Here is a 15,030-nt window from a genome sequence, read left to right on the forward strand (position 1 = left end):
GCGCATTCTGTCCTGTTGCAGGGCATACGAATAGACATTCAATAAACAAACGACGATCAAGGAGACACATGTGTCGCCTTTAACAAGTCTGTGCTTTAAATGCATCCGACTCTCCATCTTCAAATTGGATTAGTCCAGATTCACAAGGAAGACTAGGTGGATTCTGTGCTCCAAAAAGCAGAATATGTCCCAAATTGAAAACCTTGACCAATGTGATGGACTTGAAAAAATGTTTCTTTCAGTGTTTTGCGACCTAACCATTGTTTTTATGTCGGGAATCATAAATAATCACAAATTAATAACCCTTCTCGACACTACAATATTGTGGAAACCTGGCTATTTCCATCGCTGAATCAGTTTGGATAATACTAATAAATATGTATGAGTGCAAGATCGGAGGATAGTTGACCATTTTATGCAATCACCCTGTTCAGTGTATGAAGCCGCTGAGAACTATAGCAATAACAAGCCCTGTTCACAAGTGTGATGGGCAGGTCACTGCTGTAGCGAGACAGGCCCTGCCAACATGTGCTTGTCTCTGCAGAAATACAGCAGCAGGCTAGATACTAGTCACTCTGAGAATGCAGAGCTGATGCAGGATACTCTTAACAAGCACCTCCATATACATGTCTGTAGGCCACTACAGACATACAAGCTCTTGTCGCAACTGTGTGCAGGTTAATATTTGAAGGCAGCTCTTGTATTGTGGCAGCATTGTGGAAACATGGAAAATATGTGCTTTACTGCAGCATCGTGGAAGGTAATAAAAAGTACTGCAGTATAATTAAATTTGGCTAGTGTAAAATTATGCAAATATAACGGCAGAGTCAAATGATTATTATTTTAAGAACAAAAAACAGAAAAGTAAAGGGAAAGAATACTGTGGCAGACTGTAATGTGCATAGCCTGTTTATCTGAAACATTTGGATCAAAAGTATTTCCCTTTTCTGAAGGGTTTACCTTAATTACCTCTGTTGTAGCATCTCTCTTCCAGAGTAGTCCAGCCAAAGTCCCCAGATCATCTTATGTTTTTGGGGTGGCAGCCTCTAAATTTTATGAGCCATTTCCTCTGCCTGGGCACAGCAGTCCATTCCACATAGTAGAAACGTGTTTTGTGGATATGTGGACTTTGTGATTACACAAAGGGGCTAGTACCTATTAAGGAGGTCAGTGTATGCACCAATTGCACAGGGACATTTATATTTAACATTTAAATCCATGACACTGTGCTGCAAAGATGGGGGTAATTTGTGTGCTACCCAAAGGACAAATTACGTGCATTTGGATTTATTTTATCATGCTGAGGGCATGGTGCAAAAACTCACTGCTACCACACACACAGCGATATCCTATTAGAAATTATAGGTTACCCAACCAGTTTTATGTAGGGCTCCTTGTGTGTCGCACATAAACTAGAGACTCATCTGGTTAGCCGATCACACACTGATGAGGTAAATACATAATGCAGAATTCAGGAACATGCAAAATAACCAGTTCTCATACTTCGTCATGGAAAATGTAGTTCACTAAAAAAAAAAAACACGTGCAGATCACTAATAAGGAAAGGTATGTTTTGTGCTGACTGAAAATGTTCCAGCCTTACAGCAGTCAAAACTAGTGAATCACCACAGTACACTTTCCTCATCTCACCAGTGAAGAAGTCGCTAACATTTCACACAAAGAGGTTACAATATGAAACGTAATTGCAACAATAGAAAACAAATGAAAACCAATTGTCTATTGTACTATCAACGCACAGGCACACAAACGTAAATAATATTCTTGCCCAGGAAGCCAACATTGACATTTAAATCCAACACAAATCTTACTTGTTAGCTACATTATACTCATATAGCAATATATAACGATGTCTCGATGGAAATGAAATCGTAGACTCACCAGTCACAGACAATATTTAACATACCGATTAATTATAAACACACACGGATTGTATCAGCCTAAGCCCCTCAATAGTACTCTGAAAAGTCTTTTTTGGTACTCACATAAGGTATGGCAATGCTGTGCTGTCTATTCGGATCTAAAAATGACCGGACAGATATGAGGACACAGGTGCTGCATCTTCCAAGGACAATACCAACCTTAAAATCTAAAACAGATCTCAAAATCTGACTTTTTTTTTTTTTTACTAAACGATTACAGTGAAAAGGCAATTTTTCATTTACTTTTGAGTTGGATCCATTGTTTTTAGCTTTCAGGTAAAGTTGAAAAAGCAATATCTCTGAAGCCACGAGTTAGTCGGTGAGCATTATTACATGTGTAGTGCTATGTCAATTCTGCCATTTTGTAATCCTACTTCTATGTCGGCAGCCTGTTCCAGTGCTACTCAAGAAACACCTTCATAATAAGATTACAGAATACAGGAGGACCTTACGTATTTTTTTTTTTTTAACATGGTCCTTCTCTTTGCTACCATGAGGTCTTCTGAGTGGAGTTCATGGTTAGACTTTGCAAATCAGTGTTTTTAGGTCAAGCGCGTAAACACTCTGACCTGTTGTAAGTATTGTGGGCTTTTAACCACGCCCATCTTTCAAAAATCACTTGATGTCATTAGTAAATGCTTAATGTTTGTCCTGCCTTGAGGCTGTCCCTGTTACATGGATTATTGCGTGATAGCTGATATACTTCAGCATGGGCAAACAATTTTTTCCCCCATTTGTCTCTCCCCTTCATGCTGAATGGCGGCCATGGTGCTCACAGAGTGAATAGGCACAACAGTGTGAACTCGATCGGTGGTATTGGAGTGCTGGTCTTATTGTTTGCAGTTACCTAATCAGAGTAATTTCTTGTGGTTCTCCCCTTAAAACACTTGAAATTGGTAAATGCTTTACGTAAAAAAGAAATCCTCAAAATGAAAGAGTCTCTCACAGCAGAAGAGCAGATGCTACAATACTCACTGATACTACAATATTCCCTGCACTTGCGAAAATCGCCCCATAATGCTTTGCAGGGCATTACTTTTAGAAATACATTTTGCTCCTAACATAGCCTGCGGTGATCCCAGGACAATGGGACCACCACCAAAACATTCAGCAGGAGACAATCTTGCCATCTAGGTCATCTCTGGGTCCTCGCACTACGTTAGTGGGGACCACAGAATAATAACCCCTCCCACCATTTAGTATATTGTTAAGTGTTTTCATGGCTGGAATCTTTGTTTTACAGCTGGCAATAGCTTGTGCTTTAAGGGCCTTATTTGTAATATCATTGCTATAGGCCTGCTACCCCTTTAATGCACTATGCCCTCTAGGGGCTAAATATATTGTTACACTACATTATTTAGTGCCATTTTCTTTTTGTGTGGTTGTGCCCTCTAGGGGTTTACTATATGGTTACATGACCATGTTTCCTACAAATGCTATTTTCATTGTGGTATCCTCTAGGGGCTGTTCTAAGAATTACAGTCATACCAAAATAACAAAATATTCATGGCACAGAAACTTGCCCCTAATGCTTTGCTTTACATTTACAATTGTTGCTCAAAACTCAACATGTGGTGGTCCTAGGACAATGGGGCCACCCTCAAAACATCCACCACGACATGCTCTGTCTCCATCATCTCTGGGTCCCCAAACTCATTATGTTTTTAAGCTGCTCTCTCATTGCTGGAACTTTTGTTTTACAGCTGGAAGAAGTTATGTTTGTAATATCATTGCAGTAGGCCTATTATCTTTGAAAATGTGTAATGCACTACGGGCTCTATGGGCTACATGTATGGTTACAATGCATTACTTTCTCCCATTTTTTCATGTGATTATGCTCTGTAAGGGCTGACTGTACGGTTACAGGACCATGTTTCTTCCAAATGCTATTTTTATTGAGGTGTCCTCTCGGGGCTGTTCTGAGCATTGAAGTCAATATACTTAATATACGCTGCATGAAAACTCGCCTCATAATGCTGTGCAGGACATTACTTTTACAAAACATTTGTCCTCATAACTCAGCCTGTTGTGGTCCTAGGACAATGGGACCACCTTCAAAACACACTGTCCGCATCATCTCTGGGTCCCCACACTGGGCTAATTGGGACCCCCAAAACAATTCTTCCCACCATTCTGTCTCTTTTAGGCTTTCTCATGGCTAGAACTTTTGTTTTACAGGTGGGAGAAGTTTTGTTATAAAGTCCTTATTTGTAATATAATTGCAGCATGCCTGCTATCATTAAAAATACCCTTACAGGGGGCTAAATAAACAGTTCTACTGCATTACTTTCTCCTGTTTTTTTTCGTGGGGATTGTGCTCTCTAGGGGCTAACAATATGGTTACATGACCATGTTTCTTACAAAGTACATTTTTGTTATGGTGCCCTCTGAGGGCTGTTTTGAGCATTACAGTCTAATGTCAAAAGTTTATTTCTGATAAAGATTTAAAAGATATTTGTATATTCTTTAATAATCTCTCTTTAATACAATTATGAACATGATTCAGGCCAACTTAACATCCTTATTACACTATGACTGTTTGAGCACTCTTGAAATGTTTGGGTGATGCTTCTAATTGTTTCTCCTCTGTGGCTGTGTTCTGTCTTTTTTGGGGGAATTGTCTTTGCCAGCCAGCAACTCTGATGGTAGGTGGTGAAAGTGGTATTCTATTGGAATTAGCAAGGCAGATTTACATTGGGATGCTAAATTATAACATTTTCATTTTTTGCTGCAGATAGAGGAAGAAGGAAAATGGAAGTGCTTTAGTTATATGCAGGGCCACTGCAATTACATGGCAGTAAAAGAAGAAATTATGAAGCAGGATTGGCCACGTTATGTGGCATGAAAAGTCCAGTTATGAATTTACAATGCCAATAGCTGTAACTCAAGCAAATGCAAGACTTATTGCATTGCAAATGCTTGTTTAAACGTGTATCCTGTATAGAAAGTCAAGTTCACCTCAGGTCGCACATGCACCTAAAAAGCAGCCTTCCCTCCTCAAACTGCCCAGCTTGTCAGCAATTGCACGTGTTTTATATACTTTTAAAGTTGCACTCATTTGTGAGTCTGACAGGTTCCCGATCTACAGTAACACAGAGGCCCTACATGTTTACAGACAGCCCTTCCTTAATTTCAAATGTGAAGCATGGTGTAATCAGATGCAAATTAGACCTGTACACCTACATGAGAAAACCTGCTATGTTCTTCCCTATGTCTGATACTTCACCCATTCATTAAGCACATTTTAGAATAAATGTTTTATTAAATTGGTAAGTTGGAGCGCAAAAAAAGAGCACTTATCCATTTCTCCCTTATGATCATTCATGCGGACATGCAAGCTCATGAGCTTGTGATGTTCAGGCATTCAAGTTTCTCTTTTTAGGTCAACATCAAATGAATATATAAAGTTGCTGCTTAAAAGAACTGTGACCTTTTCACTTCAGGTAAAAATAAATAAAAAACACCTTTGCTTTCCTGCATACTGCAGTTGTACTATTGAGATTATATATATATATGTATGTATATATATATATTCAATTACAATTAATTTAGTCTTCAATAGATTTCCTTCTAATATTTCACTGATTGTTTTGTTGACATTATAAAAGTTGTCATGAGTGTTGTAATATCTTGGGTAATTAGCAGTGCATGGTAAGGGCGCAGGTTATAGTTACCTTAGGCCACGAGTTACAGATACTTGAAATAACTAACTATAGCTGCTGAATTTCTCTGGTTTTGTGTGAGTAAATTCAGAACCTAACTAACTAACTATAATGTCCCTGCAACTATTGTTTTTTTTAAAGTGAAGGTCTATGGTTTAATAACCCAACTACATGCTGCACACGGCCTTTGGCCATGTGCGTTGGGAATTGGCCACAGGGCACGTCTCTCTGGGTGTGAGAACAGGTGTGAGAGTGTGTCTCCGAGTGTGTGTGAAAGGGTCTATGGAGACGTGAGAGTGGATGTGTGTGTGTCTGGGAGTGAGAGTAGGTGTAAGAGGGTGTCCCTGGATGTGACAGTGGGTGTGAGAGTGTCTCTGTCAGTTGGTGTCTGAGTGGGTCTGTGAGTAGGAACATGACAGGGTGCGAGAGGCTGAGTGGCTGTGTGAGTGGGTACACGACTGAGTGTGTCTGTGAGTATCTGTGTGGGTGTGTCAATAGTAGTGAGTCCTGGCAAAAGGGGGAAGACATATGCATACTACTAAGGTAGACAGTGCCGGGCCAAGTGGGCTCAGCTTGCTGGTGATTTGCACTTTGCATATTCTTAGCAATTTTCATGTTAAGCAGGGGAGGCTGGCCTATTTTGGCACCGGGCCCCCATGCCCCAGTGCTCAGCTCTATTAAATGGCTGATTTTGGGCCCCCAGGACCAGCCATCTCTCCTGGTGCCCCCCACCCAGGGCACCCATTGTGAGTTGGACCACGGGGGGAGCCTCAAGGCCTCTGTGGTACCAGCTAGCTCCCAACCTCTTGCAGGAGCGGCACTGCATTTGCAGACAGGGAGATGCTAAACATACAGCTTCAAAAGCAATCATTTCATTAATTTCCCTGCCTGCGGGCAGTGAAAGAGATGAAACCTCGGCAGCCAGTGGGCAAGAGCACTTTGACAGATCTCGCCTGCTGGAAGCAGAATGTTTGCTCTGACTTGGCTGGAGCTGCCTAGTCAGAACAAACAGTAATTTTCCGGCAGTGGGCACCCCAAGACATAGCAGAAGCTGGCCCAGGGAGCGGTGGCAGTCCCCAGGGCCATGTATGGCTCTGTGAGGCCCACCTCCAGTCTTTCATTGAGCCCCAGGGAGGTAGCTGTCCCTGGGGCTGTGGGGGAGGGGAGGACGCAACCACACCCCTAATTGTATCAAACTGTCTCAGGGAGGTGGCAGTCCCAGAGGCTGCGGGTTCCCCCGCATAAATTTCACATTTAGCCCCAGGGAGGTGACGTTCTCCGGGGCTGTGGGGGAGGCATTTCGGGCCTCCCCCATTTTAAATAAAGATTTTGCCCTGGGGAGGTGGTGTTCCCAGGGCTAATGGAAGCTCTAGGAGGGGAGCTGCATGTGCCCCTGCCTCTTTCAGTCCCTCACAGCCCCAGGACCTAGTCCACCCAGGGGCAAAATAAAAAAAAAAGGAATATATAAAAAGGAGGGAGATCCGCCCCATTTATTTCCCCCAGAATGTCGGAAAAATCTACAGCCCCAGATCTGCGGATTGTTCCGACATTTAAAAAAAAATGCTTTTTCGCCCTGTTGGAGTCTGTGAGGGACCCCTAGACCAAGGCTAGTGGCTCAGGGTGACCCAACCTTGGGCCTTTTTTTTTTTTTTTTTTTTTAAACTTTTGTTGTTGTTGAAGTGTTGGCAGCCAATCAGATATCTGCACAGAGACAGTTGTACCAGTGCGCCTATATATGCATATTTTGTAATCTCTAATTACTCCAAAATTACTGAATGGATTTACAAAATAATCATAAAAAGCGCGCTTTCTGGACCAAGAGCTAGCTTTCTGCCAAATTTGGTGTAATTCTGTCCAGAGGTTTGGGTTGTAGTCATTTTCAAAATCCCTATGGAAAAATGCAGAGGGAAAGTGCCTTTTGGGATCATGCCAAATCTTTCAAGACAGCAGCTGAGCCCACTGAAGTGTAAGCTTTGAAAATGATGTGAAGATACATCAAGCAGTGCTACAGTTATTGGCCAAACCAAAAAAAAAAAAACCTATGGAAACTAGGTCCTTGTAGGGAGTTACAGTTAGGGCCTAGTTTCCATAGAAAAATTGTTTTTTGGCTTGCTTATATCATTGATGCTGGTTGACAAATCTTCAGGAAATTTCTCCCAAAAAAAAGATAGATGCTCCTGTCTGGAAGGTTTCGGGGTGATCCGTCAAGCAGGGGCAGAAAAAAAGGGAGGGTCCCACAACACGCTTTCCCCATGTTAATTTCAATAGGGATTTTTAACAGAACTACAGCCCACACCGTTGGACGGATTTACACCAAATTTGACAGAAAGCTAGCTTTTGGTCCAGAAAGCACCTTTTTGTAATTTGGTGTAAATCCCTTTAGAAGCTTTCTAGGTATTAATTGCAAACCAAATTGGTATATATAGGTACAGGGACCCTCCTCTGATCCACTGTGGATTAGGAGGAAAAGCAAGGCCCGACTGCCTGGCTGCATCCTGACAAAAAAGTTGCAGGCAACATTTTGTTTCTTGCATTGCATGGGGATGGAAATAAAGCAGTGTAAAACATACAAGGGGTCAGGATAAACGTATCCTGACCCTATAGGACACATGGAGGGGTCCAAAAACTGTGTTTTTTTGCCCGATCTGCGGAGCCTCGACTCCTTTGAGGATCCTCCTCAAATCCAGGGGAAAAGCAAAGTATAGTTAGGATGACATTTTACCCATTCGAAACCATTGAAATTTTGCAGTTATAGTTTCCTCAGTTAAGTGTAACTACAACGCATTCCAGAAAGTAACTTTGGGCAACAAGTTATAGTTTCTTAACATAAGTATAACTATAAATATGATAAATGCTTACAGTGTGATAAATGTCTTTCAATCAATCAGTCGCCAGAAATTCACAATGGGACCATACACTTAATCTGTCAGAATACAAACTGTGGCATTCTTTAGGGCTCAATGCTTGCACTACTGTTTTACAAAGTCATCATGTGCCAATTTGAATTGAATTCTCAGGATAACAACAGTTACTTCGTATCTGATTCTTACCAAAAAACACATCTACCAATAAACCAAGTAGGTCGGTCTGCACTTGAATGGCACAAACACCAAACTACTGCTAAACGTGGCCCCACTAAGGGCCATCAACATTTCTCAGGAACTAGGAAAAAGGTCTCAAAGAAAAGGAAAGGTTTGAAAGTCTGATGGCACCCATCCATCTTGCAACAACTTGTTGCAGTTTTCTATAGTACCATTACCGTATGCTGTTGAGAAGGCTGTGATTGCTCATAACTGAACCACCAGGTTCAGCTCACCATGGGCTAGGCCATCTCACAGGTGGAGTTCTTGGAATTTATCTTAGGCGGAGCCTTGACTAAGATGAATGTTCGAGCTAGAAATGCATGAGAACTAAGTGGGCTGAACCTACATGGGTCTTCAATAAAAAGATATCAGGGTAGAGCTCCCTTGCTCTGAAAAAGCTTCAAGTGCTCACTGTTGAGGGCATAATCACATCAAAATTATGTGCACATCTGTGAAGCCTATGTTGAGATTGTCCCGAAAATGATTTCTGCACCCTGGGTCACACTCCGATTGTGCTTAGGGTGGCTTTCCGTCCAAACCAGACAACCACAACAAGCATGGGGTAGAACTATTTGGGTGTTTGGCCTCATCCCCTCTGGGATACCTTGAGCTCTGGTGTTTAATCAAGCCAATCTGTTAACCTTAAAAAGCTCTGAAAACCTATCTAGTCTAGAAGGTTCACATGAAGACTACATTAACCACCCTGCTGCAAATGTGTACAAATGAAGGTTACTTCCTATAACTGAACGGAGGTGCGGTTTATATTTTGGAATGTGGTATTGTATTCTGCGTGCGGCACAATACAGCATATTTTTCAGACGGAGAGCAAACGTTACTATACCATATATTTTCTGTTTTACTGTTGGGCTGCACGATGTTACTTTCCTCAGAGCAGCACACTGGCGGCATAGTTTTAGTCTGCAAGTGTGGAAAAAGTCACCATGTGAAAAACGAGGCAGGTGTTCCTTTGAACCTCTAAGAGGCAGACTCCATGGGAATCTAATTTCGTGATTCTCTCCTGCCTTACATAGCAGTCTTTATTATAAATGCTACTTAACTCTCATTTATCTTGTACTTGATCGCAACCATTTCGGACTTCGATTAGATTAGGGCTTAGTTTCCACTACCAATAATATTGTTGTCATCTGCGTTTATGAGTATTTGGAACTGATTGAGTAACTAGTATCTTTTTGCTTTCTGTAACGATTCTTAGATTTAAATAATCCTTTAAGATTCACACTTCGAATCTTGTCCTATGAATGGATTATCCAGTGTGGATTTTCGTGCCTGGATTTCAAATATAGGGTTCCTCTGGGTTTACCTGTGATTAATGCTCTCAGCTTTAAAAACTCACAAATAATCAAATTCATCTACCAGCCCTTTTAATGCTGAAAAGCACCATTTTTGTCCAAAACATCAAGAATACATCCTATCAACAGTTGTGAATGGGAAGATCCAAGTTTTCGCCCACATTTGATATGCCATCTTGATGCAATATCCAAGGTCACGAAATATAGAAAGAGAATCGTCTAGTCTTTGTCTTACAGTGGTCATGATTTCTTTTTAGTGGGGGCTCCTCCCTTCTTGCCCAGTGTACATTAAACTATGGTACATTATAGAGAGAGGGCTTAAAAACATGAGTGCTCTCCTTCAGTCATCCTCACCTGCTGTGGTGTGCTTTTGGGAGCATCTAATAGGGTATCTGCTTGCCTACAGAGGATAACTGACGGGTGGATATGCTGCGTGGAGATTTACAAGTTCCTTTTATCCCACCTGGACCCTCGGGGATTATGCCACAAGGTCTTGCGGAGGTCAAGGAGGAGATTGGAGGCATTTTATTTTTGACTTGGGTGCAGTTCTTTAAAAAAACTTCATATAAATAGGAAGAGCTTGAAATACTAAAACACTATATTTATACAATATATTGTCTCACCCCACCCAGATCTCGAGAACAACTTCCATATTGCAAATGAAAGACAAAAGAACAACCCGCCATGCATGCTTGCAATTTAAATCACCTTAAATCCTCTTGGAGTTTTACATTTCTTTCTAAAGGTGGTACATTAGAAAACTTGCACTACTGTCACAATTAATCACAAGGCATTCTTTACAAGTAAACACTACTGTGTTTCTTAACTGAAAATGAAGGTAAAAGCATTTTTTCACCACCGTTACAGATAATTCACACAAAAGGGAGGTGTGACTACAATATGTCCATTATCAGCTATTTATGTCTGAGGATGCAAGCCTCTGTGGACTCTACTTCATACCCTCCCTGCTCAGACTAACCGAAAAGGCAGCGACAAGCAACATAAAAGCAATTTTGGAGCCAAGCCGACTGCGCTAAGCTTCATATGGATCAAATGTTGTTACCCTCACAGGGGTCAGTCAGTAAACATCACACATGGTCTTGCTAAGCTCTACAGTAACAATGAAATAACACTTATTTTTATAATTACCGATATTAGGGTGTTTCAAAAGACGACAAATTCTGGCTTCTCTTTCTAATTTCTGGTGATCTGCAGACAAAAAGAAAAACAGTTTTTAGTGCATACAAGACTGGACAAGTGTACGCCGAATCTTAAAGAGAAGAATGCAGAGTAGGCACGCTATTCAATTCTATTTGAGTTTTCAACAATGTTCCTTCACTGGGGCACATCTGGACACAGCACAAATATATCAACATATTACATGTACTTATAGTAGTAGTAATAAAAAAAAATGTGAACAGACAATATAACAAATTAGTACCGCGGTGGGTGAACTATTACCAATGCAAAAAGTATTCATCTGAATAGAAAAGCAAATAAATGTGTATAGCGGATAGGGTCTCCATTCAGTGAAAACTACTCTTTAGAAAGGTATATTAAAAAAAAAAAAAAAAAAAACCTTTTCAATTGCCTGAAATTGGATAGAAGCCTGGTGTTCAGTCTTGCATTGCACAGTAGGGAGTTCTACAAAGTGGTATCCACACTTAAGAACAGATGGTATTGTGCATGCGATGCTGTGAAGCAAGCACTTTCCAATAACAGCGTATTCTTGCTACACAGATTTGTTATGCCACTAGAAATGTTGACCAACTCTAAGAAGTAAGGGGGAATGTTGAAAGCCAGCTTGAAATTACCAGTTGCCTCAATTGGGAGTCAATATAGAGCTTTAGAGGATCGGTGTACTCTTTCCTACTTTCTTGAGGATTATAGGAGTTTTGCCAAAGCATGGAAAATAACTCTCAGGTGGTCGATTGATGATCAGGGAAGACCCTCTGGGACACTAATACCCAACTCCAGTCTTGATATAATTAAAGCTTGACGACCAGCATTGACTTGGTCAGGCAAGTTCTTAACAAAGGCTCAATTTCTTTGGGCATGAAGGTGGAATTTGGTTGCTTTGACAAATGTATTACTGTGTTGTGCCATTGAGAAGGGAGCATCATAATAGAATCCTAGAGAGACCACAGTAGGAGAAAAGGTGTGAGAAATATTAGGTTGCCAACATATTAGATCAGTAAGAATATAATAAACAGCTTTGGTTTGAGTTTAAGAAAGTTGTATGCAATGTGATGATGTCTTGTATCAAGGCGGTGTTGAAGTAAACCTGTCATTCAATCACCCGTAGTTTAATTTGAAAAACTAAAAAATATGAAATAAATTAAACAAAATAAATGTATTCCTTAGAAGCTGGCAGTCACTGCTACAGGATGCCAAGATTGCAAATACCAAGTTTGCCAAATCTTGATTGTCTCATCTTGATTCCCCCTTATATTTTCTCTTCCACCACCATCAGCTTCCTCTAACTATTTTACATGCTTTTTTTTTTTTAGTTCGAACGTGCAAGCGCTTTCAGACCTGTTGTTATCTATCTGTGTGGGCTTTTAACCACGCCTATCTCATGCCCATCCCTTTCACTCGTTTTTGAGCTTGCCCTCCCAAAATCCTGTGATGTCATTGGTAAATGCTTTACATTTGTCCCGCCTTGGGGCGATTTTGTTACCACCTTGCAGACTGACCGTGTCACATGGATAATTGCACTACTGCTGATATAGTTCAGTGGGGGCGAACTACTTTTTCTTTTGTCTCTCCCAGTCATGCTCCATGGCAGCCATGGCCCTCACAGCACCAACAGCATAAACTCCATCGGTGGTATCGAAGTGCTGGTCACAGTGTTCACACTTATCTAATCAGAGTCATTTCTTTTGTCTCTCCCCTTCGCGTTCTATAGTTTTTCCAAAAACACTTATAATTGATAAATGCTTTACTAAAAACATATAAATCCACAATACGGCTGTCCCGGCACAGCAGGAGAGCCGATACTACAATATTCGCTGCACTGGGGAAAATCACCCCATAATGCTTTGCAAGAATTCTTTTCACAACATTTTAGCTTTTGCCCATAAGTCAGCCTGTAGTGGTCCTAGGACAATAGGACCACCAGCAAATACGGTCAGCACGACACACTCTTTGTTTAGATCATCTCTCGGTCCCCACACTAGTTTAGTGGGAACTCCAAAATAATAACACCTCTCACCATTCAGTACCCTTTTAAGCTCTCTTATAGCTGGAGCATTTGTTTTACAGCTCAGAGTAGTTTGTGTTATAAGGGGCGTAGTATTGCAGTAGGCTTGCTGTCCCTGCAAATATGTAATGCACTATGCCCTCTACGGGCTAAATACATGCTTGCACTGCATTACTTTCTGCCATTCTGTTACATGTGGTTATGCCTTCTAGGGGCTAATTATATAGTTATATGACCATGTTTCTTACAATTTATATTTTTATTGTGGTGTCCTCTAGGGGCTGTTTTGAGCATTACAGTCAACATACTACAATATTTAAAGCCCTCTGCCATCCCATAATGCTTTGCAAGGAATTCTTTTACAAAACATATTTACTCATAACTCAGCCTGGGGTGGTCCTAGGACAATGGGGCCACCTTCAAAACGTTTACCACAATCTGCTCTTTCTGTCTAGATTATCCCTGTATCCTTACATTAGTTAGGGGGATCCCAAAATAATAACATTTCCAATCATTCAGTGTCTTTTTAACCTCTCTCATGGCTGGAACCTTTTGTTTTACAACTGACAGTAATTTGTGTTTTAAGGGTCTTGTTTGTAATATCATTACAATAAGCCTGCTAGCTCTGAGAATGTGTAATACATTATGCCCTCTAGGGATAAATACATAGTTACACTGCATGACATTTGGTCATTTTGTTTTCATACAGTTAAGTCCTGTAGGATCTAACTATATGGTTACATGACCATGTTTCTTACAAATGCTATGTTCATTGTGGTGTCTTCTAGGGGCCGTTATGTGCATTACAGTCTAATGCCAAAAGTTTATTTTTGATAAAGGTTTTTATTGGGTTTATATGTTAATTGTATATGTTCTATTAATCTCTCCTTATTGAAATTATGACCACGATTCAGGACAACTTAACATTCTTATTACGCTATGACTGTTTGAACACTCATGATATATTTTGGGTGACCCTTCTAGTTTATTTCTCTCATTACTCCTCCGTGGCTGTCTTGTGTCTTTTTTTGGGTGATTGTGTTAGTCAGGAGCTCTGATAGTGGGGTGGTGAAAGTGCTATTCTATTAGAATTAGCATGGCAGATTTAAATTAGGATGCTAAATGTCAACATTTTCATTTTTTGACGCAGATAGGTGAAGAAGGTACATGGAAGTACTTTAGTTATATGCAGGGCCATTGGAATTATGTGGCAGGAAAAGAACAAATTGTGAGGGAGGGTTGACCAATTTATGTGGCAAGAAAAGTTCAGTTATGAATTTACAATGCCAATAGCTCTAACTCAAGCAAATGCAAGACCCACTGCACTGCAAATGCTTGTTCCACCCTTGGGTTCACCTTTGTTTTCTCACAGTTATCCTGTCGACCTTTTGCGTCCTCCTTCCTTCACACGTTTCTGTATTTTTCTAACTTGCTCTGGGGCAGTGTCAAGTGATTACAATAAATTCTGATCTCCAACAAGCATTAGAAAGCCAATATGTCTAGGCAAGGTGATCCAATTATTTTCTTATTGCTAGCATGTGCCATAAAAATAAAGAAAAAAGAAATCATGCCACCTTCTAAACATGGTGACCATTAGCTACCATTAATAATTCAAAAAATAAAAAATAAACTAGTTATTTCATCATTTTATCAGAACAGTATGGGTATTTCCCAACACAACTCTTTTCAGTTTTAATGCCCATTACAGAATAAAATGCACTGGTGCGAAAAGTACTACTGGCTTACAATTACTGTAACCTAGAGAAACAGTAGTTTAAAAAACAAAAAGATAATTAGAAAATAAAAAAGGGTAAAATATGCACAGAAAACAAA

The 15,030-nt window shown here is 40.5% G+C and overlaps 1 protein-coding gene across 25 annotated transcripts in view; it reads right to left on the reverse strand.

The window, feature by feature from the left end:
- Positions 1-15,030, reverse strand: part of CAMK2D (calcium/calmodulin dependent protein kinase II delta) — a 624,934-nt gene that overhangs the window by 421,241 nt on the left and 188,663 nt on the right. For all 25 annotated transcript variants that reach the window (XM_069242054.1, XM_069242030.1, XM_069242039.1 and 22 more), the window contains exon 3: positions 11,145-11,204. In XM_069242054.1, coding sequence (XP_069098155.1) covers positions 11,145-11,204 — 60 coding nt within the window. The remainder of the gene's footprint in view (positions 1-11,144; positions 11,205-15,030) is intronic.

This window comes from Pleurodeles waltl, chromosome 1_2 (assembly GCF_031143425.1).
Source record: "Pleurodeles waltl isolate 20211129_DDA chromosome 1_2, aPleWal1.hap1.20221129, whole genome shotgun sequence".
Classification (NCBI taxonomy): Eukaryota; Metazoa; Chordata; class Amphibia; order Caudata; family Salamandridae; genus Pleurodeles; species Pleurodeles waltl.